The sequence below is a fragment of the Cnephaeus nilssonii genome, assembly GCF_951640355.1.
Source record: "Cnephaeus nilssonii genome assembly, chromosome: 2".
Taxonomy (NCBI): domain Eukaryota; kingdom Metazoa; phylum Chordata; class Mammalia; order Chiroptera; family Vespertilionidae; genus Cnephaeus; species Cnephaeus nilssonii.
The window spans coordinates 16,160,827-16,187,799 of NC_137073.1; the positions used below are offsets into that span (position 1 = coordinate 16,160,827).

The following is a 26,973-nucleotide window of genomic DNA, read 5'->3' on the forward strand; positions in this document are numbered from 1 at the left end:
TGGGGTGACTAAGAGAGGGATGGTGGACAGGAGGCAAAGTACTTTTTCTGACCCATTTGTGTCCTTAACTCTGTGGGTGAAGTTCCTTCGTGAGCACTGAATGTGTATAGCCATCACTGAGCTGACTGTCTCGGTCATTGGAAAGAACCTTCCAGGTCTCGGTTGAGCCCTGTTGCCATCTGTGTGACTACTAGGACTTCGCCCACCCGCCTCCTCTACGGGCAAACAACCAGAACCATGTCTTACAAAGAACAGACTCCAAAAATATATATAAATAAATAAAAACCTTAAACATTCTTACAGGGATCTTAAAGAACAGAATACATGTTAAAAACTTCAGTAATTTATATCAATTTTAAGCGGTACGTTATATACAATGGGGGAAAAAAACACATGCATAGTCCAAATACAATGTTGAAAACAGCATTTTCATTAACAAAAACCCCGAACACTAAGTGTTAATACCATATACATGAATTCAAGAAGGACCACCCTTTTTGTCTGTTGCACACAGTTTATTTAACAATATGATATAAGAAATGAGTTGGTACTTTACCATCCTATACAGTGATTGAATCTTCTTGAATTTTCTTATTTATAGTAATTATAGCGCTTGCATGATTTACACTAGAATTGCTTTTCCTCATTTCAAGTTTCACATAGAAGAAAGAATGCTCTTCTCTATTAACATTAGCATGGTCTAAGAGAGTGATCATCCCTATTTTTTGTCTAAAACCAGTTTTATCAGAGAAACAAAGCAACAATTTCTACATCTGCAAGACAAGAGTTTGGCTTAAGCCAATATGTATAGATAGATGTGTGTGGGTGTGTATGTGTGTGCACGTAGGAGCCAATTCCTATCGTCCAGGGGTAATACTTGGAGAACGCCCACAGAGTTCACAATAGAAAAAATCTTCCCGCAACGTCAGAAAGTTGTCGGGATACATTATAAGCTTGCATTATTTCAAGAATCAGTTTCTGAATATTATTTTTCTTCTCACTTTTAAACATAAATGTTTAAAGTCTTGAAAATACAAATAAAAAATATGGATATAATGAACTTGTTTTTCCCATTAAAAAAAGGCATGAGTCACCAGCAATGACGACAAAAAATCCAAACAATCCCCCCTCCCCCCAAAACAAAAAAACAAAAACAAAAACAAAAAAAACAAAAAGAGAGAGAGACCAGATATTTAAATCAACTGGTTTTTAACAAAAAAATATATTCTTTGTATTGTTTCTTTAAACAGCAATCTACCCTTCCGTGGCCTGGAAGTAGCAGTTCCATCTAGGAATAAAAAGAACCTAGATGCTTGGATTTCAGTACAAAAGGTCCAAGAACATGAAAGGAAAAAAAAGTGATGCTCTCATAATGCTACAAACCCTCCACAAACTTTTCTAGGGTGTCTCCTGTGGTGTCGCCAACCAGGGACAGCTCATTGGACAATGCACTCCTGTTGGGGGTATTCAGCTGTGGTAGCATTGCACTCTGTTCGGGGTTCCCCAAGTGTCCCTGATCTATGGAGCTGGCCATGGTGACTGCGAGTCCTGGGTGGGGAGAACCAGTCTGGGGTGAGACGTGGTGTGGTGAAGGCTGGGGCTGTATCCGTGGTGATGGGCTGGAATGTGGAGGCTGGGACTGGGGCCGTGGAGACTGGACAGGGGCCGGAGATCGCACCTGGCTACTAAGGGATGTGGCCATCTGCTGGCCAGGGAGGTGCGAGGCCTGTGGCTGTCCTGAGAGCATGTGCTGCTGGGGGCTCATGGGGTTTGGCTGGCCTGGGGACCCAATCTGCTGCTTCATCTGTTGCTGCTGCAGAATCCGTTGCTGCAGAGCTTGCTGGATGTTGGGGGTGTTGTCTGCGCCCAGCCCAGGCTGCCCCATCTGGCCGAGCTGTCCCATCTGAGCTGCCATCTGGCCCATGGAATTGCTCTGCATGGGCAGGTGCTGCTGCATCCGCTGCTGCTGCATGGCCGGGGGATAGCCTCCAGGTCCTTGAGGCTGCTGGAACTGGCCATGTCCTGCCATGCCTGCAGCCATGCTAGCACTGCCCTGCTGTTGCTGCTGTTGCTGTTGCTGTTGTTGCTGCTGCTGCTGCAACAGCTGCCTCCGCAGCATCTCTCTATACTGTGGGTTCATACTCGCCATGCTGGGGTTGTGTCCCGGGTTCATGATGTTCAGGGCCTGACCCTGGGGGTTCAGGCCTCCCATTGCTTGCTGCTGCGGAGGCACACCGGGCCGTGGCCCGCTGGCTTGCATGGCATTCAGGTTCTGCAGGCTGGGCTGCTGGTGCAGGCCAGGCTGGGGCTGTAGGCCAGGCTGGGCCTGGAGGCTGGGCTGGGGCTGCAGACCGGGCTGACTGGCCACGTACTTGGCTGTGCGCTGTTTGATGAAAGCTGCCATCAGCTGAGGGTTTGACTTGAGGATGTTGAGCACCTGCTGCTGCTGCTGCGGGGAGCTAGGAGACTTCAGGGTCCGCAGCAGGTCCTGCAGGGCGCCGGGCGAGATGCTCCGAGGCGGCTGCACATTAGGCATCCGTGGTCCGGCTACAGCTGGTTGGGCCTGCATAGACATCACGGGTCTGGGCATACCCGGCATCGATTGTTGCTGGGGGATGGGTGCTGGCTGCCACTGCCCAGGGGGCAGGTTGGGCATGACAGGCCCACTGACCTGGTTGGGTCGGGGCACATTCAGGCCCACAGGGGCCATCTGGTTCACAGGAGTCACCATGCCTGTGCGCCCCGGGGGCATGCCGTTGTTGATGTTCACCCGATACAGATGCTGCTGCTGCTGAGCCTCACGTTCAATCTGCCGGGCTGCTTCCACTGCTGCAGGTGGGGGCTGGGCGGGGGGTGGTGGGGCTGGCACCTGGTTGGTGGGCTTCCCAGTGGACACTGTGGTGGGGGGCTGAGTTCGGACCACGCTGGAGAAACCGGCTGGTGACATGCTCACGGGTGAGGGCTGGGGCTGGGTTGGGGGCTGTGGTGTCTGGGGTGTGCTGGGTTGCTGTGTAGGGGTCCCGGGTGGTGCTGAGGTAGGGGAAGGCAGGCTTTGCTGAGGCACGTTGCGGGTGTTCATGGTGGCCATTCGCCGGCGCATGAGCTGCGCTTGCTGCAGGCGGTGCTGGATCTGCTGCTGGCGGAGCTTGTGTTTGATGTTGAGGCAGAAGGGCACGGGGCATTTGTTTTCTTGGCAGTGTTTGGCATGGTAGCAGCAAAGGGCAATGAGCTGCTTGCATACTGGGCAGCCTCCATTGGTCTTGCGCTTGCAGCCCTTGGTGTGCTGTACAACCCGCTTCATCTTCTGGCAGGACGGCAGCGAGCAGTTGGCGTTGCGGCACTGGCAGGCGTGCACCAGGGACTGGATGCAGCGCTGGATGCTCAGGCGTCGTGACTCCTGGGGGCTCTTAGACTGTGGCTCACCCTGGCTGCCACCCTCGTCGTCCAGGCCCAGCCCCCACTTAACCATCTTATGGGTGTGGCTCTTTGTGTTGTAGCAGTTGATGCAAAGGTCATAGTCCTGCAGACAAAGAAAGGGGTCAGGCTAGCATCAGCATGTGGCCCAGCGTTACCAGACATCCCAGCCACCCACTGGAACCCTCACTTCTGGGAACTCCTCCACAGCCCAAAAGGCTCCAAAGACCACGAGATCCATCTACTCGCCCTCACCCCACACTCTTCCAGGGGCCCCCTCGCATTTCCCAACCTTGTGAGCAGGTACATAGGCTCATCCATGCATATGGTGTGTGGCTTCATGTCCACCCAAGTCTTTCGAGTACATTGGTGGGCACTGGTTCCCCTTTCCTTCCTTCCTCTGCACCCTGGGAATTACACCCAGCCATCCTGCTCCCACGCCTGGCCTGGGAAGCCTGACAGTGAAGGAATGACTGTTGCTATACCCATTTGCTCCCAAGCGCCTGCCACATGAGCATCTGAAGTACCACAGACCTGAGTTCCTAGAGACTGGGTGCCCTCAGTGCATCCCCAGAGCTCTGCAGGGCGGTCCAGGAGGGCACTGGAGCTAAGAGGCCTTCACCGGGAGAAAGGCCCTCTCGCCAGATTTCTAAAAGCCGCCTATGTCTGGAGACAGACAACAGGTGCTAGAGCAGAGAATGGAACCCTATGGCCAGGACTAATAACCTTTTCATAGTAAAGACGTGAAAATCCCAGCAGTAGGAAATGAGAGGGAGAACAAAAGGAGGTTGGAAAAAGTAGGAAATAAAGATGAGGAGGGCATTACAAAGGATCTGCTCTTCCCCTCAGAGATCACAGAGCCACTGCTGTAGGGCCCACGACTGTGGAGTTCATCCTGGAGGCCGACATTGGACTGGGAGGAGTCTATGATTGTCTGCAGTTGGGGAGATGAAGGGCTCAAAATAGCCTGGCTCACCCCATGTGAGGGACCCATCTATGCAAGAGAAAGACCCCGCCCCTTCACACAGATGACAAGACTTCTGCAGGGGGAGCCAGTGTGGTATGGCCATGGGGTCCAACCAAGACAAGGGAGAAGGTTACCAGACAAAGTTCTGGAAGGATCAGAGCACTGCCAACACCTCTCCTGCTCTCTCCATGCTCCTGCTCTGGCACCATGAGGACTGTGGATGTGCCCGATACAGAGCCGGGATTAATGAAACACAGGAAATAACAAGTGCCTGTGGTCATCTCCTCATCTGGACAAGTCAGTGCTTGCTGACTCCCAGGAAGACCAGCTTGTCCTGCCAAGGGGGTCCTGTCACTGTCATGCTCAGTTTGGTCACGACCAGACCATGCTCCACGAAGGGAGACAGGCTTCTTCTTATCCTAAGTATCTGATGTTGAACCTAGTGCGGTCACATAGCAGGAACCCAATCAATAAGAGTTAGATCTTCTTATGTGTGAACTCAAAACAACCTATCTCATAATCAACAGCGCCCTTAGAGGAGCAGTGGTCATTTTTTCTCCCCTGAGAAGTGCCAATAGTTCAATCTAAAATGCAAATACATAGACCGCAGAGGGCTGGGAGCAGCCAAGGGGACCTCAGACTCGTGGACCACACCAGCTCTGCCAGTTCTGTCAGAGCGAGGCACAGGGAGGGAGATATGGGCCTACCTCGCACACGGTACAATGCCAGCGTGTCTCCACATGGTGCTTGCACTCATTGCAGGTGTAGACAAAGCGGTCCTGACCCTGGGTGTGCAACTCCACCAGCATGCACAGCGTGGACCACTTGGACCGCCTCAGAGAGGAGAATTCCCAGTGCTTGTCCCTGGCGAGGGTGAGGAAGGCATCGCGCCCATCCATGAGGTCGCAGCTGAGCAGGGGGTCGGGGTCAACAATAGGGGGCAGCGTATTGATGACAGGCCCAGCATGGAGGTGGATCACAAAGAAGACCTGCAGGAAGAACACCAGGAGTATGTCAGCCCACAGAGAGCGGTGCTGAGGAGGGCTGGCCCTGCAGGGCCCTGGGCTACCCGCTACCCAAGCCTGCAGATCTGAGACTGTGCTGAGCCTGACACCTGCTGTCCCAGGAGTGTGTCAAAGGCCCAACTCCCTGGGGATGAACTGACTTGATGATGCATTGTGTGGTGTTATCCAACCAGCCAGGTCTGCCTTCTAGGGGCTGGTCCTCCCTATATGCACCAGACAGAGTGTCACCATGCCTTTTCCCTTCTCTTGGCCAGGGGCAGGGTTGTGGCTTCTTCAGCAACTCCCCTCCTTTATCTTGGTCCAGAGGGGCACAAATGCTGGGTTCTGTGGCCTGCTCTGCGTCTCACCTCTTTGTGTTTCTCCATGGTAGCGTAGAGCTTCTGGGACAAGTCGTTGGACACGTTGGGCATACTGGGTTTCTTCTTGTTGGCCCGGCTGATACTGCTTTTATTTTTGTTGGTTTTCTTGTTGTTCTTTTTCTTGGCATTCTTGCTGTCACCCTGGCTGCCCTGCAACAACACAAACTTGTCAGACAAGCCCAGCCTCCTCCTCCAGGTCCAGTATCTAGCTGGGACTCCCAGCTCCAGGCCCTGGACTGTGGATGTGCTCAACACAAAACCAGGTTTAATGGAACACAGGAAATAAAATAACAAGTGCCTGTGATCGTCTGCTCATCTGGACAAGTCAGCACACACACACACACACACACACACACACACACACACACACACTCAGGGTGCTGAAAGTGTCACTCTAGGAAGCACCCTTTGCAGACCTCTACCTATGTGGGCTGTGTAAACACACTGCTGCCCTCAGAGGAAACTGCAGCGGGAAAAGTGATGAGGATGGAAGCAGGGCCTGTATATTCAGCTAAGACCCCAATGGGCACAGAGGTGATACATAAACATAGAGCAAGTGTGGCCTGTGTCATGAAGGCCACAGAACACGTTACCTCTTGAGGGAAGAACACACCTGGGATGCTAATTTGGAATCTAGCAACAGAGGAAGCAATTTTACATTGTTTCACGTCATCCCACTGGACACCTGCAGTTCCATGGCATATCCTGCATGCTCAGTGGCTTATTGCAAGACTCCAAATATCCACGAGTGAAATGGGAAAGGTGCTCATGAAGAAGCCGCTGCACGGATAGGAGCAGGGACTTGAAAGTGGCCCCTCCAGGTCCCAAGCAAGGCTACAGGACATCTTCCTGACCTGCTTCCATTCCCCAGGCCCATCAGGCCTGAAACACACCCATCAGTGCGGCAACTGGCTTAAGTCTAAGGGGTTTTGCTGCTCAGTTAAAATGCTCCTACTCTGGGAAGAACTCAGGCTTAGTCATTCAGGTTTCAAGGTGAGAACGCTCATTTGGTCTGGTCCAAAGAACTTAGTTTATAACCAGGGGAGAGAGAGGAAGAGGTAGGGATAGAAGGGTGGGGGGAGAGATAAACACACACACACACACACACACACACACACACACACACACACACACACACACTCTGGGTGCTGAAAGGAGTGACACTTTAGGGGAAGTGCAGTTGCACTCCACCTCCACCACCACCACCACCACCCCTGAGAAAGACCCAGGAGGGGACTAAGGAGTCCTGACAACTGGATGTAACATGGACCCAGATCAGAAAAGGTCACTGATAAAAACTAAGAACACTGAATGAACTTTGGACTCTGGTTAACAATGATGTATCAATATTGGTTCAGCAATTGTAACAAATGCAGCACACAGATTTAAGATGCCAGGTACTAGAATACATGTAACTCTGTATCATCTGCTCAAGTTTTCTGTAAGCCTTTATTCTAAAATATAAAGCCTATATTTTATTATTTTTAAAAAATATTTTTGATTTTTTTTCTTTTTAAAAAAATATATTTTAGCAGAAACCGGTTTGGCTCAGTGGATAGAGCGTCGGCCTGTGGACTCAAGGGTTCCAGGTTCGATTCCGGTCAAGGGCATGTACCTTGGTTGCGGGCACATCCCCAATAGGGGGTGTGCAAGAGGCAGCTGATCGATGTTTCTCTCTCATCGATGTTTCTAACTCTCTATCCCTCTCTCTTCCTCTCTGTAAAAAATCAATAAAATATATTAAAAAATATATATATATTTTATTAATTTTTCAGAGAGAGGAAGGAAGAGGGATAGAGAGTTAGAAACATCTATCAGCTGCCTCCTGCACCCCCCCCACCGGGGACGTGCCCACAACCAAGGCACATGCCCTTGACCGGAATCAAACCTAGGACTCCTCGGTCCGCAAGCCGCCGCTCTATCCGCTGAGCCAAACCGGTCAGGGCTATTTTTATTGATTTCAGAGAGAGGAAGGGAGAGGGGGGAGAGAGAGAAACATCAATGATGAGAGAGAATCATTGATTGGCTGCCTCCTGCAGGCCCCCCTCTGGGGATGGAGCCCACAACCTGGGCATGTGCCCTGACCAGGAATAGAACCACAACCTCCTGGTTCATAGATCGATGCCCAGCCACTGAGCTACACCAGCTGGGCTAAAAGTTATAAAAATATATAGATTTACTTTACAGTTTAGAAAACATAGCCAAATAATAAATAAAAATAATTTTATTTTATTTTATTTTTGCCACCAAAGCAATAGCAGCTATGCACATTTTATTTGTGTATTTTTCTTTACAAAGTTGGGGTGATACACAAGTTGAGGTTGCATCCTGGTGCTTCTCCACTATGGCAAGCACCTTTCCAGGTCTCTTTTAAGACCACTTTTAATGGCAAAGCATCCTTCCATCACAAGTGCTGCCCATAACTAAGCCAACCCTTAGTTAAGTGACTGGACACCCAGAATGGTGTCTCCATCCCTCACCACACGCAAATCCATGGTTAGCAATGGCTGGCTCAGGCATCAGCCTTTGTCTATTTCTATCTCCCAGAAAGCCCCACCAACACTAGGCCAGAGGCAGGCAACCGAGGTACATGTCCTTGACTGGGAATCAAACCCGTGACCCTTTAGTCCTAGGGCCAACGCTCTAACCACTGAGCAACTGGCCAGGGCTCCTCTTGGATATTTATAGGCATTGCAACATTAACATGTCTGCAGGCAATTCTTGACTTCTTCCCCCAAATATGCTCTCCCTCTTCCTCTTCCCTCAGGAAGAGGCAGCAACCGACACAACGGGCAACCCTGACCCAGGATTTTCCTCACATGCCACAAAGATCCACCCAAAACTCTGGGGCTGCTGTCAAAATAAACAGCGTATTTCCCACAGCCTCTACAGCTACGGCCAAAACATCAAGTCTTACTGGACACCTCAAAGCATGGCACACTTGCTTACAACTCGAATGCCTAAGTTTCTCCCCCTCCTGCTGGAAGCTTCTTCTCTCCAGGACCCTCTGGGTTCCTTCTCACCAGGTCAGTCTCTGCTCAGATGCCTCTGCCCAGACAAGCCCCTCCCCCCATTCCCTCCTAATTCCCTGTGTTTCCTTTTCTCCACAGCTTGCACCACTATCTCCGAATGTGCTGGGCATGTGTTTTTCTTGTTTCTCCTACTAGAACATACACCCCTTGAGGGCAGGGATGGTGTTTTCCTTAGTTCTCAGTGCACTGCTTAGGCCCATGACTGCACAAAGCGTGAGTACACAAGTGTGGACACCACAGAAAGAGCTTCAGGTGTGTGTGTTTGGTTTGTAAAATACTCTTTTAAATCAATTGATTGCTCCCTGGCTATGACACATTTGTTTCTGTCTCCATCTGTTCTGGGCTCCCTGGCAGGGCGCCCACCTCTCTCATCTTTCTGTGTCTTGGCCCTCTGTTATGCCCAGAGATTCTGAAGTAAGCACCTCCTGTCCCCATCTAGGAGGTGATGTGTCTCTAGTGCCCACATCTCAGCTCGCCCAGCAACCTGTGTGGTTTGTGTTTTCAAGCCCCAGACCTATTGTGCGTAGTGACAAGGTGAGGTTATGCATGAAAATACTACCACACACAAAAAGAAGGCCACACCCTGTGAACTCAATAGCATAAGTTCACTCTCCAACCTGCCAGAATTCGTCCTCCAGCGCACACATCTGGGGCACCAGCTTTCCAGGAGGGTGGGGTAGTGGGATGTAAGGGCTTTACCTCTGTAGTCTCACTGGCTGCAGTGCTCTCTTCCTTCTTCCTCTCTTCTTCTTCTTGTTCCAGCTCCTTAATGCTCTCCTCCAACACATTGGGCCAGAAGTCACCCTCAAAATAGGGCAATTCCTTGGCACTGGTGAGCCTGTCTTCAGTTGCTTGTTTGAAAATGTCCTGGAGAGTAAACAAAGCACAGCAGTGAGATAGGGACCCAAGCAAAGCCCCTGAGGAGGAGGCGGAGAAGGGCCACGACACAGAAGAGGATCCTGGTGCAGCATATTCCCATGGTGCACAATGGCCAAGATCAGCCAATTTAAACAGACGACATGACAGTACTGCTTTCAGACTGCCAACTAGAAATCTTGATAGACTGCAGATAAGATGCTTTTACATTTTTCACTTTTTTTCCTTTGGCTTTCTGATCTTCATAAATGAATACAATCTTATATAATAAAGAGGTAACATGCAAATTAACTGTCATGCAGTCACAAGACGGCTGCGCCCACAGCAGAGGCGGGGCTCCCATAATGAGCGATCAGCAGGGACCTGAGGCTGCGTGGAGCTGGGCCGGGGAAGCTGAGGCTGTGCCCCCTGCCCAGCAGGGCTTAACTGGGGACCTCAGGCTGTGCACCCCGCCTGGCAGGGTTTGACGGGAGACCTCAAGGCGCGCCCCCTGCCCTGGCACTGGGCCGGGGGACCTCAGGCTGTGCCTGGCGGGGCTTGACGGGGGGCCTCAAGGCAGGCCTCCTGCCCCAGTGCCAGGCCGGGGACCTGAAGCCGTGCCCCCCGACCTGGCGCCGGGCTGGGGGACCTGAGGGTGCACCCCCTGCCCTGCGTGTGCCAGGGGATCTGAGGCTGGGCACCCCCCACCCGGCGGGGCTTGACGGGGTTGGAGCTGGCTGGGTCTGGGTCTGGGTCTCACGTGATTTTGAGGCGCGCGCAGGTGGGCGGGGACTTGACTCTGGGTCCCGCGGCCCGCCCCAGACTCTGACAGGAGGAAGATTTTCATATACATTTTACTAATTTTCTTTCATTTCTGACACTTCTATTATAGAGAAAGGACAAAGAGCAATTTAAAAATATTTCCTCTAATTAATTCCCTTTTAATGTGCGCGAATTTCATGCACTGGGCCGATAGTTCTAACATATGTGAGTGTGAGAGAAAGACACCTGAAAGTATGTAAATTATCAGTGACAAAGCCACTGCATGCCCTCCTTCAGCAAGCACCAGGTACCTTGTAGTCATGGATGATCCGCTCTGCAAAAGCCTTGTCCAGCATCTTCTTGTACCACTCCTGCAGGCGCTTCGGTTTGGGGATTTTTTGATCAGGGGGGTGGCAATGGAAGATGTAGTCATCTCCTTCACTTGGGGGACAGGCCCAGATGTGTCCTGTCACATACCTGCAGGATACACACACATAATTCATATGAAAGTGTTGAGCAAAACTATCCCTGCTTTCAAGGAGTAACAGTTGAGGAACAGGGACCAAAGCAAGGACAGAAATAACTATATATAAAGAAAAAGGAAAGCAAAGAAATGACCACAATGCTTGCGGCAGAATGGATAAGACATTTAGAGAGATTCCAAACCAGTGTGCTGAGAGTTGGGGATACGTGGGTAAGGCCAAAAATCTCTAGTGTGCAAATGCACGCCTGGAAGTCAGCCCTAAGATGCTTCCTTCTCAGGTTGTGCAAGTCAGGCAGGAGCCTAGGCTGTAAGGGAACCTGTGAGCACAGGAGAAAGCCTGGGAAGACAGAGACTCATTAGGTTTATCAAATGGCTTTTACCCAGGGACACACTGAATTTCACCTACTTTCTTCTGCACATAGGAAAGGCAGTTGGATATTTCTAAGGGTTAAAGTTAAAATAAATCTTATTCATTCTGTTTAAGACACTTCAATCAAATGTCTCCAACTTTTTCAAATTTGGGAAAGGAATATGAAAGATCTAGAACATGACAACAGATATAAAGAATTCAGAGGCAAGAGACCACATCTTGTAGGTTTCCATTCCTACAAAACATTGAGAAAAAGCAAATTTATGGGGAGAAAGATTAGTGGTCACTGGGGGTAGGAGTGGGACAAGGATTAAGAGCAAATGGGCAGGGGGATCTTATTGGGGGATGACAATGTTCTGAGACTGATTAAGGGTGATGGCTACACCACTCCATAAAGTTACTAAAAGTTAGTGAAGTGTACACCTGAAATAGGCGAATTTTATAATATGTAACATATGCTTCAATAAAATTTTTTTTAAAAAGACACCAGAATGGAAAAATAATGAAAAGAATGCAGAAGGCAGAAAAAGTGCATGCATTGTGCTGAGAAGCCCCGAGAACATGAGAGAAGCTCTAGAGGCTTCAGAATCCAGCTAAGGACGCTAAAATAAAAACACATCAAACTTAAAGAAACATTCTCATTATTTCACAAACTAAACATACAGTGAAAATTAAAAATGGAACTTTAATTATTTCTGGATAATCTGAATGAAACTCACCCCAATTTCTTCACATATTCTAAATATCCAATAAGGATCTCATGGTAAACAGCTGTCCGCAGGCATCGGGGCCGGAAGAAATGAATACTGTCCAGATAAGATATGTACACACGCCTGGGGGTGGGAGAGAAAAATTAATCAACAGTTCAGGGTATCCTGAAATAAATTTTGTTCAATAGCATTTACACTGACCACAAAAAGGATATAAAAACATAAGAAAACTCCCATCGCCAACTGCTGCTGCCAATCAATAAAATGGAATCCAATTTCATCACCAAAGTGAGAAGCAATGGCATATCATCATTCACCACAGAGAACCATGGATAGATCAGGGCAAACTAAGAAGAGACATTTTTAAATTCCCTCTCACCCAGATTCTAGAGTGAACATGAAAGAACTCTTTATAGAGGTACTTCATTTTTTTTTTAGGTGCATCAGAGAATGTCCAGGCTCATGGAATGGTTCCCACCCCATTCTCTGTGGCTCTACCTGCCCCAGGTAAGACAGGGACAACAGCAAGACCAGAACCAGGATCCATGAGTACTCAAAACACAAAACAGGCTTGAAATAGTCATATAAACCCTCACACCCCACTTGCTTAGAGGAAACATAAACTAATTTGGTTAATCAATAGTGGATTATTTAATTTAAACCCACCTCTAAAGCACACAGAGTTCTCTAAGACACATAGAACCTTAGTGCATTATAAGACAGCATGACACCCCTTGAAAGGAGATAGAGGACTACCTTGTGTTAGGAGGGGGGCAATCAGAGCCATATTCTTGGACATGCATTCCAAAGAAGCATACATCCACTCCATCAATTTCCTCAAAAGCAAAGAGAGCTTTGGTTCGATACGGGAAAGATTCAGACATTTCCCCAGAATCCACAAACCTGAAATAAAAGTCAGAATCTGATGTTTGCATGCGTCATTGTTCATAAGGTGCTTTATAACCTAGATCTGCTGCTCTAAACCTGCTCAGGGTAGAGGAGATAAAGAAAGGCCTGTCACTTCTGACTACCAGCCCAGAGCTCTTACCACTAGTGCGAGCAGCTTGGAGATTTGATCCCATTTTTTATGACACAGTTTCACTTGCTTGGGAATTTTACCTTCTCTAATGAATTTGGGCTTGCAACACACTAACCACTGAAAATCATTTAAATTATGCAAAAAGGCTTGTCAGAAAGTGGGGCTTTTGTTAACCAGGTGGGGTAAGCACTGGGACAGTGCTGTTTTAGAAAATACCACAATGTCTGCACACAAACCGTGACTTCATCCCAGGCTTGACCTCCACAGTCTTATCTGAGCTGGCCACCACTCGAACAAAGACCTCCCCGGCTTCAGGATGATTCTGTCGCCGCAAAAACTTGTTGACTCGGTCTTCCAAGTGGTTTCCCAATCGTGTGGTCTGCAGTCCTGGAAAGTTTAGAAGGAGCAGGTGAGAGAGTTTTGGAAGGACGATGGAGAAGGCAACTGAGACCACAGAGTCCTCCTTTTCCTTTCAGGGTAATCTGACATATTTTATTTATTTTGGTTTTTTTTTGTGTGTATGTTTTTTTTTTGTTGTTTTGTTAATCCTCACACCCAAGGAAATATATACATATATTAGATTGAGTGGAAGAGAGAAGCATCGATGTGAGAGACACGACTGGTTGCCTTTGCACACACCCCGAGCAGGGCCCGGGGAGGAGCCTGAAACCAAGGTACGTGCCCTTGGCCGGAATTGAACCCAGGATCCTTTGGGCCACAGGCCAATGCTCTATCCACTGAGCCAAACTGGCTAGGGCAATTTGACACATTTTAAAAGAATTAACGTTCTGCCCTGGCCAGCTAGCTCAGTTGGTTAGGGTGTTGTCCCAAGCACCAAAAGTTTGTGGGTTCGATGCCTGGTTGGGGTGTGTAGGAGAGGCAACCGATCAATTTTTCTCTCTCACATTGATATCTGTCTGTCTCTCTCAAAATTAATAAAAACACATCCTTGGATAAGGATAAAAAAAAGGAATTAACATTCTCTAAAACCAGAAGGGACCTAGTTTATCCTATGAAGTAAGTGTTTTATGAGGGAAAGGGGTACTCTAGAATCTCAGGCACTCTACATCTTCAAAATTGCCATCAAGTGCCCTGATATTTCCATCTTTTTTGAACCATAAGGGGCAGAGGAGCCATGAAGGTGGACCTGAATCTGAAAGAAGATGGGCTACGGAGTAAAGTGGGGGAGCAGGCATAAAGAGGGCCATGCTGTGCCCACCAGCCTTCTGCCCCCTCCCCCTGGGCCTGGTGAGGCGGAGATCTGGCCCTGGGTGCTCCCACGTAGCTGCTCAGAGTCACAGCTGTGCCCCAAGCTAGAACTCTAACTGAAGCAGGGAGCCTGCCACTGCTTTCCCTGGAGGAGGTCAGGGCTGATGCGCTTGTGTTCCCTGACCCACTCTCCCCTTCTTGCCCAGCTTTGAGGAGAGTCCCCACTGCAGAGTTAAGACAGAGTGCACAGTACATTCCATGGCCAACTAAGCTCTGTCAGTGTTCCTATTATGGCAAGTGCACAGACACTGTCTCATATCCAGACCTGCCCCAGCTCTGTTCCTGGGTAGGTTCCTCCTCCCCTCCACAATCCTCTCTTCAAGGGACCACCCAAGCATGGCCATTGTGATAGGGCATATACAGCAAGCTACCCAAAGGCAAAACATTAGGTAAAGCATAAAAAACTCCTTGCAGCCCTAGCTGGTTTGGCTCAGTGGATAGAGCATTGGCCTGCAGACTGAAGGGTCCCAGGTTCGATTCTGGCCAAGGGCACATGCCTGGGTTGCAGGCTCGATCCCCAGTAGGGGGCGTGCAGGAGGCAGCCGATCAGTGATTCTCTCTCATCATTGATGTTTCTATGTCTCTCTCCCTTTCCCTTCCTCTCTAAAATCAATAAAAATATATTAAAAAACCCCAAAAACTTGCATGTGAGGAAAAAAAAAAAAAAAAAAAGACTAGCAGCAAGAGCTGTTCACAATGATTATATATATACTAGTAGCCCTGCGCACGAATCTGTGCGCCAGTGGGTCGCTGCCACCCTCCTGTAGCTCTCCGCCTGCTGCCCTGCCCTCCTGTAGCTCTCCCTGCCCCCCTTACCCCCTCATAGCTTGCTGCTCTGCACCCTCCTGTAGCTCTCGGGTGCCTGCTTGTAGTTCGCTGCCCCACCCTCCTGCAGATCCGTGATCTGGTCGTTATGCAGTTGGCCATTACGCCTCAGGGCATAACAGATAATTAGCATATTCCTCTCTTATTTTATAGGACTAGAGGCCCAGTGCATGAAAATTCATGCACTGGGGGGGTGAGGGGTGTCCCTCAGCCCAGCCTGCCCCCTCACAGTCTGGGAGCGCTCAGGGGCGGGAGGCAATCTGGCAATCAGGGGAAGGCGACACCCCATTACACCTCTGCTGCTGCCACTGCCAGCAGTGCAAGCCTCGGCTGGCCCTGGTTACCTAAGCCTCAGGCGGCCGTGGGCGGCTGGGGGGCTGAGGGGACTGGGGGACTCTGGAGGCAGGAGCGTTGCCATCTTGTGGCTGTGGGCGCCGCCATCTTTGAGGGTGGGGTAATCAATTAGCATATTTCCTCTTTATTAGACAGGATAATGGGATTTTAAAGTTTTCTTCTTTATACTTATTGATTTAAAAAATATTTACAACAATAAGAAATGTTTTTAAAAAGGTATTTAGGATTTTAGAAGATTCCTTACTGAGGTCAAGAAATATATGGAAAATTTAGACTAACTTTCTTAATTCCATTTTTCTGTGATAAAATACCAATGGTGGAATTCTTTTGATATATAAGTTATGCCTCAAGAAAAATGATTTAAAAAGAAAAACTCCATAGTGGCAATAAAATAAAAAACACACAGGAAAATAAAAACTTGAAAAGCTATAAAAATGCAGGGGAGTGAATTTGTGATCTATTTCACATGCTGATGAAGATGTACCCTGTACACAATTGTGTGGTCACACTCTGGACCCCTTACAATTCCGCACATCCCACACCTGAGACAGCTATCCTGAGAAATGCAGCATTAGCTGTAAGGCACAGGCCATCTCGTCTGTTCTTTGTGAAGCCCCTAAAGAAAAGTCTCACATTCTTGCCCATGTTCTCCCATTGCCCCTCCATGCTGCTGCTGAGTACGTTTTTTTTTTTTTAAATATATTTTATTGATTTTTTACAGAGAGGAAGAGAGAGGGATAGAGAGTCAGAAACATCGATGAGAGAAACATTGATCAGCTGCCTCTTGCACACCCCCCACTGGGGATGTGCCCACAACCTAGGCACATGCCCTTGACCGGAATCGAACCCGGGACCCTTGAGTCTGCAGGCCGACGCTCTATCCACTGAGCCAAACCGGTTTCGGCACTGAGTACGTTTTGTTCCCTCATGAGGAGTTTCCAATCCAGAAGGGAGGACACAACTAAGAAGGGCCACCATAGTGAGGGAATCCCCTTACCTTCTGAAAATATGACCCACACACTATGATTTTCAAATAGCAAACCAAAGGACCTTTAAAATCAGGTCTTTATACTTTTTTCTTCAAACCATCGGAGTGAAAGCAGGGTGATTCTCATCCATATGATGCACACATGGAGGTGTATTTTAGGTCTCTCAGTGTTTATGCAGTAGGCCTTTCTCCCAGATTGGGGGGGTCAGGGGGCGCTTTTCTCTTTATGTGATCAAATCCTTCAGCTTATTGCTTTCTCACTCTGGGTTTATTTTTTAGGAAGGTTTTTTATAACCCAGCACAGGAAAAATACTCTGTGACCTTGCGTTCACTTGCAGTTGTTTCCTTCTCCTTTAACCATCTGAAATTGAATTGTGTGTGTGGTATAAGGTAGGGAAGTGGCTCTGGATGGATGGTCAGTTGTGACTATCATTCACTGACTACCATTTGAAAGACATTTCTAATACTCAGTGCAAAGATGAATGAGGCAAACTTTCCTTTGTGATATACAAAAACTCGGAACACAAGGGGTGACGCTAGACTTCTAAGATCCTTTTCTGTAAGCAAATGTTCTATATCTTAAACACTAAAGCTCATCTACCAAAGGTCCATGTGTCTTTCTCTATCATTCTCTGGACTTGGGGTGAGATGAGAGCCGGGCCAGCTCTCGGCTCTTCTGTGACCCCCTACACCTCACCCTTGTGCCTTCCAGCTGAAGTTGCTCTTCTGGTGAGGTCTAGCTCTCTTGGCAGTTTAGTTTGGTCACTGAAGCTCTGGCCTAAGCAAGTGTTTCTAAGTTTCTGACTGCTTTAGTGATTTCACTCAGAATGGACCCCCTAAGGTAGAGGCAACTACTTCCCCCAAGGCACATCTGGCAAGGTCTGGAGACATTTCTGATGTTCACCACTCATGAGGATGGCGGTTATTGATATTTAGTGGGCTGCACCAGGGATGCTGCTAAAGTCCTACAAAGCACAGGACAGCCATCATAACAATTATCTGGTCCCGAATGTCAATAGTGGCTCAGTGGAGAAACCCTAATCTAAAGATAAATATTACAGTAGCCAATAAGAGGTCAATGGGAGAAAAAAGGGGACACATGTAACACTTTCAACAATAAAAATTACAGTAGCCAGTGAGTTTCTAAGTATCTCAAAACATTTTATAAAAGTGAGTTTAAGTTATAGGATAACTATGGATTTTATTAACTACAGAGTTTGAACTTGAATTGACAATGACCTGAAAGCCTATGGAATGACTTCCTTTTTGCCTGCTTCATGTCCCCTACTTCCCCCAGCATCTCTCTTCTACTCCCAGCACCTCAGATTACCTGGCTCTTGTTAGAGACACCCTGAGCTGTGTGCTAGTCACCTATCCTGCTGCAGGGAGTACTGGGAAGGTGCACTTTAAGGTTCCACTGTAGGTGGCTTTCCTACTCAGGTTCCCTATTAACTTAGCAAAAGGACAGCTTGGGAATGCCATGCTGTGGAAGGTGCACCCAGTACTTGAGAATCAAGTGGACAAAGGTTACGTATTGTACACATATCTATAAAAAAAATCAGATCTATGAAAAGTTACTTTCAGTAGCTACAGACAGATATCATAAAGAGACACCAGCAGCCACTCTAAATGCAGCAACATTCCCAAGTCTTTGTGTAGACCAGGCTCCTACCAGTCTTGGATGGATGGCGGCCGATTCCCAGGGAACTTGAGAGGGTCACTCCTCACAACAGCAGGGTCCACACCTAGTGATGGGCAAGTGGCTGCCCACATTTGGCCCCAAGACTGAGTGTGTCGCTCAGACAGAACAACTGTGTGTGTGTGTGTGTGTGTGTGTGTGTGTGTGTGTGTGTGTGTGTGTGTGTTGGCGGAGGTCTTATTTTTAAGCTACTTAAGAAGGATCTGCTGACAAATTTTCTCTTTAGAACTCACAATGTTTACAATGTATCTAAGCTTTCTACACTTGCATCTAAAACATGGATTGAGCAAAAAGCTGACTTTGATATCATGGTAAGGTCAAATGGTTCTTTAAGGGGAAGACAAGAAAAATACAAAGTATTAGAAAACAAACTCACAGATAAAAAAATGTTGGACAGGTCATCTACAAAGCCACGTGTTGAGAGGAACCAAAGGAAAACTGGGATAATTATACAAGTTTCTACAATGTACAGACCAGGAAAAAGAAATCCTTCCATAACTTACTCTTAGCACTGAATTTGTTTTCTTTTCGAGTTCTGCCAGTTTTCTTCAAGCAGTTGTCACATACAAAGCTGTAAAAACATAATGGGTGTGATTAGATTATACAAAACAGTATATGTTGCCAAACTAGTGAAATGCAGCATTAGAATACTTTGTTGGCTGTTTAAGTTGCATCATTATACAAAAGTGAAGAGGCAGACTGCTTTGATTCTATAATTCCTAAAGCAGGCAAACACTTAAGACTTAAAACTTAAAACCAACTGCCATCTATCGTAATTGCTGAATTCTTGCTGACAACAATGAATGAAATGCAGCAGCAGGCACCCTCCCCTCCACGCTGTGCAAAACTGCTTTCCTTTTCCCAAGATCACAGGAAATTACTCACCCTGACGGCCAAATGATATCATAGTGTAAAACACAAATCTGATGCATTTTCCGGCCACACTCCTTGCAATCAACAAAACTAGAAGACAAAGAAAGCACACTGAATGCACAGGGAACCACAAAACAGAGTGGTCTGTAGGAGCTTGTGTACTATGTTCTCTTATCCTCTTGAATACTTAGAGCATCTGGTATTAATACACCTGTTGATTGATTCAGCCATATTTTAAAAATGCATCAGTATATTTTCTGTGGGAAAAGTTCGAACCCTTCTTTGTACAAATGCCTCATTCCTCTCTTCTCCCAATCTCCTTTGCAACTAGGAATGAACCTTAACTTTTAAAAAGTGCTATGATAAAGGCACATTTTATGGGCCAGTATTTCTGACAGTACTATACATGTTGAAGACCAACACTTGCTCCAGGTAAGTGCACACTAATAGTAATAGAGAACAATACTTTCAATATTATAAACATTTATTCTTAGGCCTAGGCACAGGAAGTGTCCTGTTCTGAGTTAGTCAAAAAGGTGGGAAGTTCCAAACTGACTAGTAAATGACAGTCCTTATTCAAGTAAACACTGGAAAGCAAGGGGACGCACTGAGCCTCTTGCCCTCTACTGCAGACCCCACCCAAGCTCACCTGGAAATCTTAATTGCCAACTTACTTGAAGGTCAAAACCTGTATTTTAGCCACTCCCTTAGCATCATCACAACTGGTGGAAGTCTTAAGTGGCAAGAAAGTGGGTTCAGGCTCTTCCAATCAGTCTGGATGCTGAGCCCTATTACCGGATACATGATCAAGTCCCTGATCTTCCCACTGTCCTTGCTGAGCAAGGCTTAAACCACAAATCAAGCCTTACCCAGCTTCTCTGTCCCTGCTCTACTGGAGGAAAAAGACACATGCAAAACTGTGCAAAACCGCAGCACCATTAAATGGCACTCCCAGGCTGTGTTGCTCCCCCCATTCTATCTGGTGTTGTTCTGAACCTTCACTCCCTCAAGTGCCCCATCACTGTCAACAAGTTCCTTAGCTGAAATTTCAGCAGTTGAGCTCATCCCTGGGTTAAGAACTTAAAAGGTCAGCAAGTAATAATTCTCTCAGCTTCTGTGCCTGCTCCAAAGACACCCCATTCTCAACCCTTCCCTCCTATGTCAGGGAAGAGGAATGTAAAAAAATATGGTATTTGTTCTAGACCCCATTTTATCAATTTTGAATTTCAATCTCTCTCCCCTTCTATTATCAACCAACTGGATGACTCCCCTTCCTACATTTTTATTCATGCAGTTACCCAAGCCACCACTTAGACTGGACCTTTCCTCACCCTGCAGTGTGGTCTCTTCCACCAGAAGGCTGTTCAGGTCGGCCTTCCACCTCCTGCCTAAGCTGCTCCTCTGAGTCTCCTAACTAGTTCCCCTACTAGGGAGCAAAGTCTTCCTCTCCACTGAATCTATTCACAAATCCAGCATAATCTTTCCATAACAGAAGCCAATGATGTCCCTCCAAACCTCCTTAGCACACTCAGGAGAAATCCTACAGGTCAAAGAACTGTGTAAGGGGCCCTGCACCTAGTGCCTCTCCTCCACATCACACGGGGCTCCATCCACATGCTCTACCTACCAACCACTTGAGCTTACCGATGTTGTTGCTGAACATCCTATGTTCTTTTACTCCTTTGTGTATAGAATATTCTTCCCATTTTTCAACACCTGATTCCAGATGAGTGTCACCTTCTCTGGAATGCCGTCATGCCCAGGAACAGGGCCCCTCACCTTTGGACCACCTTACTACCTCCTGCTATCTGTGCTATGATCCATCTGTCTCTTGTACGGACGGACAGAGCTCCCGCCTAGTAATGAGTATTCCAATGTAATGTATTTTGAAGTTAAAAATGAATATAAATCACAGTGAATCTGAAAAACTGAAGGGGAGGACATAATGTGAACAGGGAGCTGGACAATTAAGACAAATAATTCACTGGTCATTAATGATCCGGGAGGCACCTCCTCACGCACCAGGCACTATGCTCAGGCTGGAGTTCTTGTATTCAATGTGTACCCAGCCTGGGCACTACTAGTAGGAGAGATTAAGTAAGCTCTCAATGTAAAGTCATGTTTCAATATGAGGTCTGGGTGGAAAGTCTGTCTCTTCCACTGTATCAATAGGCCTCACTAAAGCTAGGGGTTTGGAGCCAAGAGAGGGGAGGACCTGTTCTCAGTTCTGGATGCACTACAGTCACGTTTACCAAACATCAAATGGTGCTGGAGCCTGCGCTCACTAAGCAGCTCTGAAAGTGCATTCAGCACAGCGGTAGAACACAATGGGCCTCTCCACACACTGGGGTGGTCTCAGGACTCGGCTTTGGGGACCTGAAGGGGTCGTCACACTGAAGGGAGTTCTGAAGCCTCTTTAGGGGCCACCACAGAGCAAACTTTGCAAACACAGCATTCTCACTGAGCACTGGAGGAAAGTCAAATATCTGACAATGGCCTTTGAAAATATACCATGCCAAAGACAGTGGCAAGAACATACACCAGGCTTCTCATTTATTATTTTTAGAAAGTGGTTTCTAAGAGGTTTTGTTTCTAAAATTTCCCTTTAAATGATACTAGCACTACTCTACCAAATATTCCTACCTTTGTTTTCTAAAGATTCACACTAAATGGCTTCTTAAAAACACCAACGACCAACTTATTAGAGAGGTTCTATTTGAACAAACATCCACCTAAATCTTGTTAAAATTCAGTACCTGAAGAGCATGTTACAGAGACATACATATTTAGTGTGAGTTAAAGAAGGATTCATATATGAAATAACTTCACACAATAAAATTCCACCCAGGGCAATGCATTTACAATGTCTTCTCCCACAACTCAATCATAAGGAGGAACTGTTCTTGACCTGAAACTAAAATCTAAAAGAAAGAAATAGCTATATACTCACGGTTCAGGATCTAAGGTATCATTTTTCTTCTTTTCAAACTGATCCTTTGAAATTGTCCTTGTTTAAAAAGAAGTAAAAAAAAAAAGTTAATTAATTTAATTGATCTGTTGAGTATAAACTATAGTTTCTGGAATATTATTTTGCAACTAGTTCTTCAAACGGAAAATAATAGCTAAAATCTCAAGTGGATGCAATGATGGCATGAAGATATAAAACTCAGTTCTACAGAAAGCACCACCATTTAATCTTCTCTATCTTTCTCGGAACATTTCCTCCTAACTATCATCAGCACTTATTACAAGATTTAACTAAGACTAGTAAAAATACGATGGCAAAATTGTGTTTCAAACTTGTTAATTTTCAATCAAATCTATATGGTGACTGGCTACTAAATTTAACTGATATTGGTGTAATCAATTCTTTTTTTAAACTGATTTTTAGAGAAAGAGGGAGGGGGAGAAGGAGAGAGAGAGAGAAAGAGAAACATTGATATGAGAGAGAAACATCGATCTGTTGCCTCCCCTACGTGCCCTGACCGGGAATCAAACCTGTAACCTTTTTGGTGTACAGGACAATGCTCCAACAAACAGCCACCTAGCCAGGACCAATTCTTTTAAGTATAATATTCCCTCAATGACAGAAGGTCAGCATCTATGTGGGGATATTTTACTCTTAAAGGGCCGAGTATTTGGCTTCTATTGTCCTTTTGTTATGATCAGTGTATATATGTGAATGACTTTTGATTCACATAATTATACAATCCAATTATTAATCATGTAATAGGACCAAAAGATTAAGATGACAAGGGATAGAAAAATAAATCAAATAGGTTAGAATATCTGTCATTTTGATTTGTAAGTGGCCATGGTTTATTTTGCATTTGAATAAAGTAGCCTTGAGTTGCAGACTAAGTGTCCTACCCTGCTGGAAACTGCGTTAGTGTGAAGCCCTGTTGCCTGTGGGGGGGGGACATCACACTAGCAGAGTAGCCAGCGTGGTTGGAATCATGGCAGAGTCCAGAGAAAAGAGAGAACCATAGAACACTGGTAGTCCTGAGCAGACATGGTGGCTGGCAGATTTTTATGTTTCTCAAGCATATAAATGAGCTGACCACAGAGGACAGGCATTGGGACCAAAAGGTGGACTCAGTGAAGGAATGAAAGGGCCAACTCAGGCCTGTCTAAATTGGACCTAGTGAGCAAGAGTCAAGTTTCCAGCAAATAAGGAGACATTTACATTCTGGGAGCTCATTATCTGTGTTCCATTAGCTTCACAACTTAAAGGATGAAAGTAGGTACATGAAACTCATTTTTTGCTACTGCCAGTCTGTGGATAGGGTTATTTGGTTTCTTAGGTGTACTGAAAATTTATAACTTCCAAAAATGGAGGGTGGCAGCCACTAGGAAAAGCCAAGTGTTTTAAAAGAAGAATTGGAGCAAGGTTGAGAGAGACCTGTGAACCGCACGGTGCGGCTCTGAACACCACTGTACCGAATGGAGGGAAGAACATGGAAGTGTCACTGGTGTTTAGCTCAAACAGCTACATGTTAAAGTATGAATGTGAGCATAATTAATATGAGAAAATATACTACACACAAGTCAAAACAGCAGTAGTGCTTCCCTTTTACTCATGGACAAGAGACAAAAACAATTAAGAGTCACTCCCGAGAAAAATGACAGGATAGTACTTACGTCTGGGGTTGTGAAGGGTCGTCACCAAGGGTAACATTCTCCCCCTGGATCTCTGTGAAACACTTCTCACAAAAATGATACCTGTCAGCAAGAAGGCCATACTTGGGTGAACTGGTCCATCATAACACACAGCCACCCAAGCAACGAAGCCACCAATCAGAGCAGGGCAGATCACCACGACGAAGGGGGGGCGTTGTTGGTTGATTGATGGGTCAGTGAGAACAATGAGAGGAACAGGGGCAGGTTGGGAAGGGCAGGATTAGAGAACAGGGAAGGGAACAAATAGCACAGACATAGAGGTAAGACGCAAACACCAAGACAACACAGAGCAGAAAGCCAAGGCAAAGCATTGATTAGCATTCGGTCTCATTGCACACATCACAGGCCATCATCACTAACAACGACTGGGCTTGGTTCAGCTCCAAGATGCAAATGTTTGCAAGGAGTTGTTAATACTAGAATTGTAAGGAGCTTAAAATTTAGAAGTTTGAATTTTGTATTAGAGAAAAATCAAATACAATTTCAGGGTTTGAGATGGAAAAAATTTACTTTGAACAAAATAGTCTGACAAAAGGCCTTAAAAAAGCAATTTAAACTGAAAATGCTTTTTTTTCAAAATGGAAAATTTATGCTTGACAGCAATTCAGAGATTTTATTTCTGGTTTTTAAGCCAGATCTTTAAAGGTATAAAAATGTTCAGCACTCAAAACTGGTTTTAATTTTTTTCTCGTCTTTTTTTCTCATGTTAATCACTTAACTGGGTTATAATACAAATGAAACCAAATCCATTTTCTAGACAAACATTTAACAGAAATGCAATAGGGGTCAAAGACTTTCCAGCCATTTATCAATAAGAATATACAGAGAAAAAAATGATATATTGTATAAACAATACAATATATATAAATCCACAAACAATGTTAAAGACTTTTAAAATTCAATTCTAAGCTTTGACTTAAACTTTTTGGTACTGGGACCAATCATTCATCAATCTGAGATACTCAGTGATTGACTGCTCTGACTTGGTGACAATCCAAGTTAAGCAAATTTAGAAAGTTAAATCTTTAAAGCACAATCTGCATTTGAGAAATTATCCATAACCCCAATTTCTTGTAAGATAATACAGAGCCTCAGCTCAAGCTATCAAATAAGAATAATTAAAATAAAAACTATTAAATGTTTGGAAAGGACATGAATGAGAAATCAACAAAAATGCAGGCTGATGCTGCATAAAACAAGATGGGCACACAATACTGTAAAAAAACAACAAGCTGAATGAATGTGACTTATACAAGCAAAAAGGATGAGTATAAGGCAGCAACAGCAGCACAATAAAATGCGGTTTTAGTGCTCAAAACTACGTCTACAAGATGCCAAGAGGATTAGTGTTAAAGACACTATGACGAGACTTGGAGTGCCACACTGAACCAAGAGTACAGAAGGAGATGCGGCAGCTTGTAGTTTCACACGCACGCATGCACAGCTACAAACGACTGAGAGTCAGACACCACCTGGCCAGTTTGTCTTCATTACTAAAATAGGTCCTCTACAAGTCCTAATTCTAACCTAAATTAAATACATTGACATTTTGTCTGCTATGTTTTACTGGCTGAATACATAGTATATTAAAGGCATAAAACTTGAGAGCATGCACACACCCCAAGATTACACAATTTTTCAGTATGTTGATGAGGAACTTGACAGATTCCCTGTGGGTAACAACTGGATTAATGAAAGTTTTTTGCTGGGACCTGTTTATTTAGGACTAAGTCAATTAATGAATTCTGCCAAGATTAAAACTCTGACCAGAAACAGATTAACATTGCTGTTTTAAAATATATACAGGGGTAGGCAAAAGTAGGTTTAGAGTTGTAAGTACACAAAACACAATGTTTATTATTGTATATGTGTTTATTAATTATTATATTATTTGTCTTATAATTATTTCATAGCCTCACCTATGATTTATTTTTTAGTTAACGATGGCTGGTAATTTAACCTACCTTTGCCCATACCTGTATATTATGTTTTTTTTTTTTTCCTGAATGAACTTCAACAATATTCTGGCTACTCACTATTTTGTTAATATTCCTATGGAGCCTTGAAATCATGTAGTGAAAGAATTTTCATGTGGAGGACATGATCATCACTTGGCAGGAAAGAATGAAAGTACAGAAACTATAAACCAACTCAGTGGCGACCAGAACAATAGACAAAGAAGATATCCCCTCCATGCAAATAATTTCCCTTTTGAAAATAAAACTAGAAATTGAGTGTTCCAATTCATTTTAAGATTAAACACACAGCCACTATGGACTAACGAGAAGAGTAACTTTGAACACATTTTGAAATGAAATTGCCGCAATAATTACATGTGAGCATAAATGATTTTAAACCCTGGACAAATTCTTAGCTTTTGTTCAAGCTGGACATCAAGTCCAGCAACATTCAGGAAACAAGAATCATAAACCCATTATTTTCCAATGAAGGAAACTGGCCTGAGACAAATCAATGATGGCTAAATAGCTACAGAAACCTATGCTCTACGAGTAACTAACTCCCATCCCTGAAAAACTTCAAGGATCAGTAACTGGGAGAGACAGAGAATTAACTCATGCTAGTGCCTGTCCCAAAGCAATGCCAGGGACATTGGAGAATCAAATCTGTTGAGGTTTTAGAGGAGAGATGAAGAGGGCCCAGGGACTCACTCTAATACCCTCTGAGAAATTACCACAGTCCACAGAAGGGAGCATGGGCACCCATCTAGTCAAATTGGATGCAACCACCTGGCAATCAGCGGGTGAAAATATCTTATTATCTAGTCCAAACTTTATTCACCCTGGAAATATAAAGTGATTCAGAAATTCACTTTTCATTGTTAACAGCCTAGTTGACATTCTGCCTTGTGTGAAGGAAGCAGTTTGATGAACATGGAATTATAAAGGAGAAATACTTCACATAATCTGATGATGATGTACATCTGGGTACCTAATGTTAGCACAATGTAACTGCACAGTTTATCTGTAAGGATAATTTAATGTATGGAGTAAATTTTCAAATGCAGATTGTTTTAAGTACCATATCAGTATATACAAATAACAGGGATATCTATAGATAGTATCTATCTTACCTACAGATAATAATTGGAAAATCTATAAAACAGTTTCCCCAACATGAGTTTCTTTCAAATTTTTAAAGTATGGAAACAGGTGAAATGTAACCACACTCTAGTTTATATATTAGTTTCACTTGTTTAAATGGCCTCTAGGATTTCCTATTGTTTCAGTGCCCAAACAATTTATTATAA

The 26,973-nt window shown here is 45.4% G+C and overlaps 1 protein-coding gene across 2 annotated transcripts in view; it reads right to left on the reverse strand.

Annotated features, from left to right (window-relative positions):
* Nucleotides 1-323: 323 nt before the first annotated feature.
* CREBBP (CREB binding lysine acetyltransferase) overlaps nt 324-26,973 on the reverse strand; it is a 152,409-nt gene continuing 125,759 nt past the window's right edge. For both annotated transcript variants that reach the window (XM_079793388.1, XM_079793387.1), the window contains exons 20-31: nt 23,667-23,747; nt 21,976-22,032; nt 19,038-19,115; nt 18,656-18,723; nt 13,254-13,404; nt 12,735-12,881; nt 11,988-12,101; nt 10,726-10,891; nt 9,497-9,664; nt 5,754-5,915; nt 5,089-5,370; nt 324-3,520 (exon numbers count right to left, since the gene is read on the reverse strand). In XM_079793388.1, the coding sequence (XP_079649514.1) occupies nt 1,376-3,520; nt 5,089-5,370; nt 5,754-5,915; nt 9,497-9,664; nt 10,726-10,891; nt 11,988-12,101; nt 12,735-12,881; nt 13,254-13,404; nt 18,656-18,723; nt 19,038-19,115; nt 21,976-22,032; nt 23,667-23,747 (3,619 nt within the window). In that variant the 3' untranslated portion in view covers nt 324-1,375. The remainder of the gene's footprint in view (nt 3,521-5,088; nt 5,371-5,753; nt 5,916-9,496; nt 9,665-10,725; nt 10,892-11,987; nt 12,102-12,734; nt 12,882-13,253; nt 13,405-18,655; nt 18,724-19,037; nt 19,116-21,975; nt 22,033-23,666; nt 23,748-26,973) is intronic.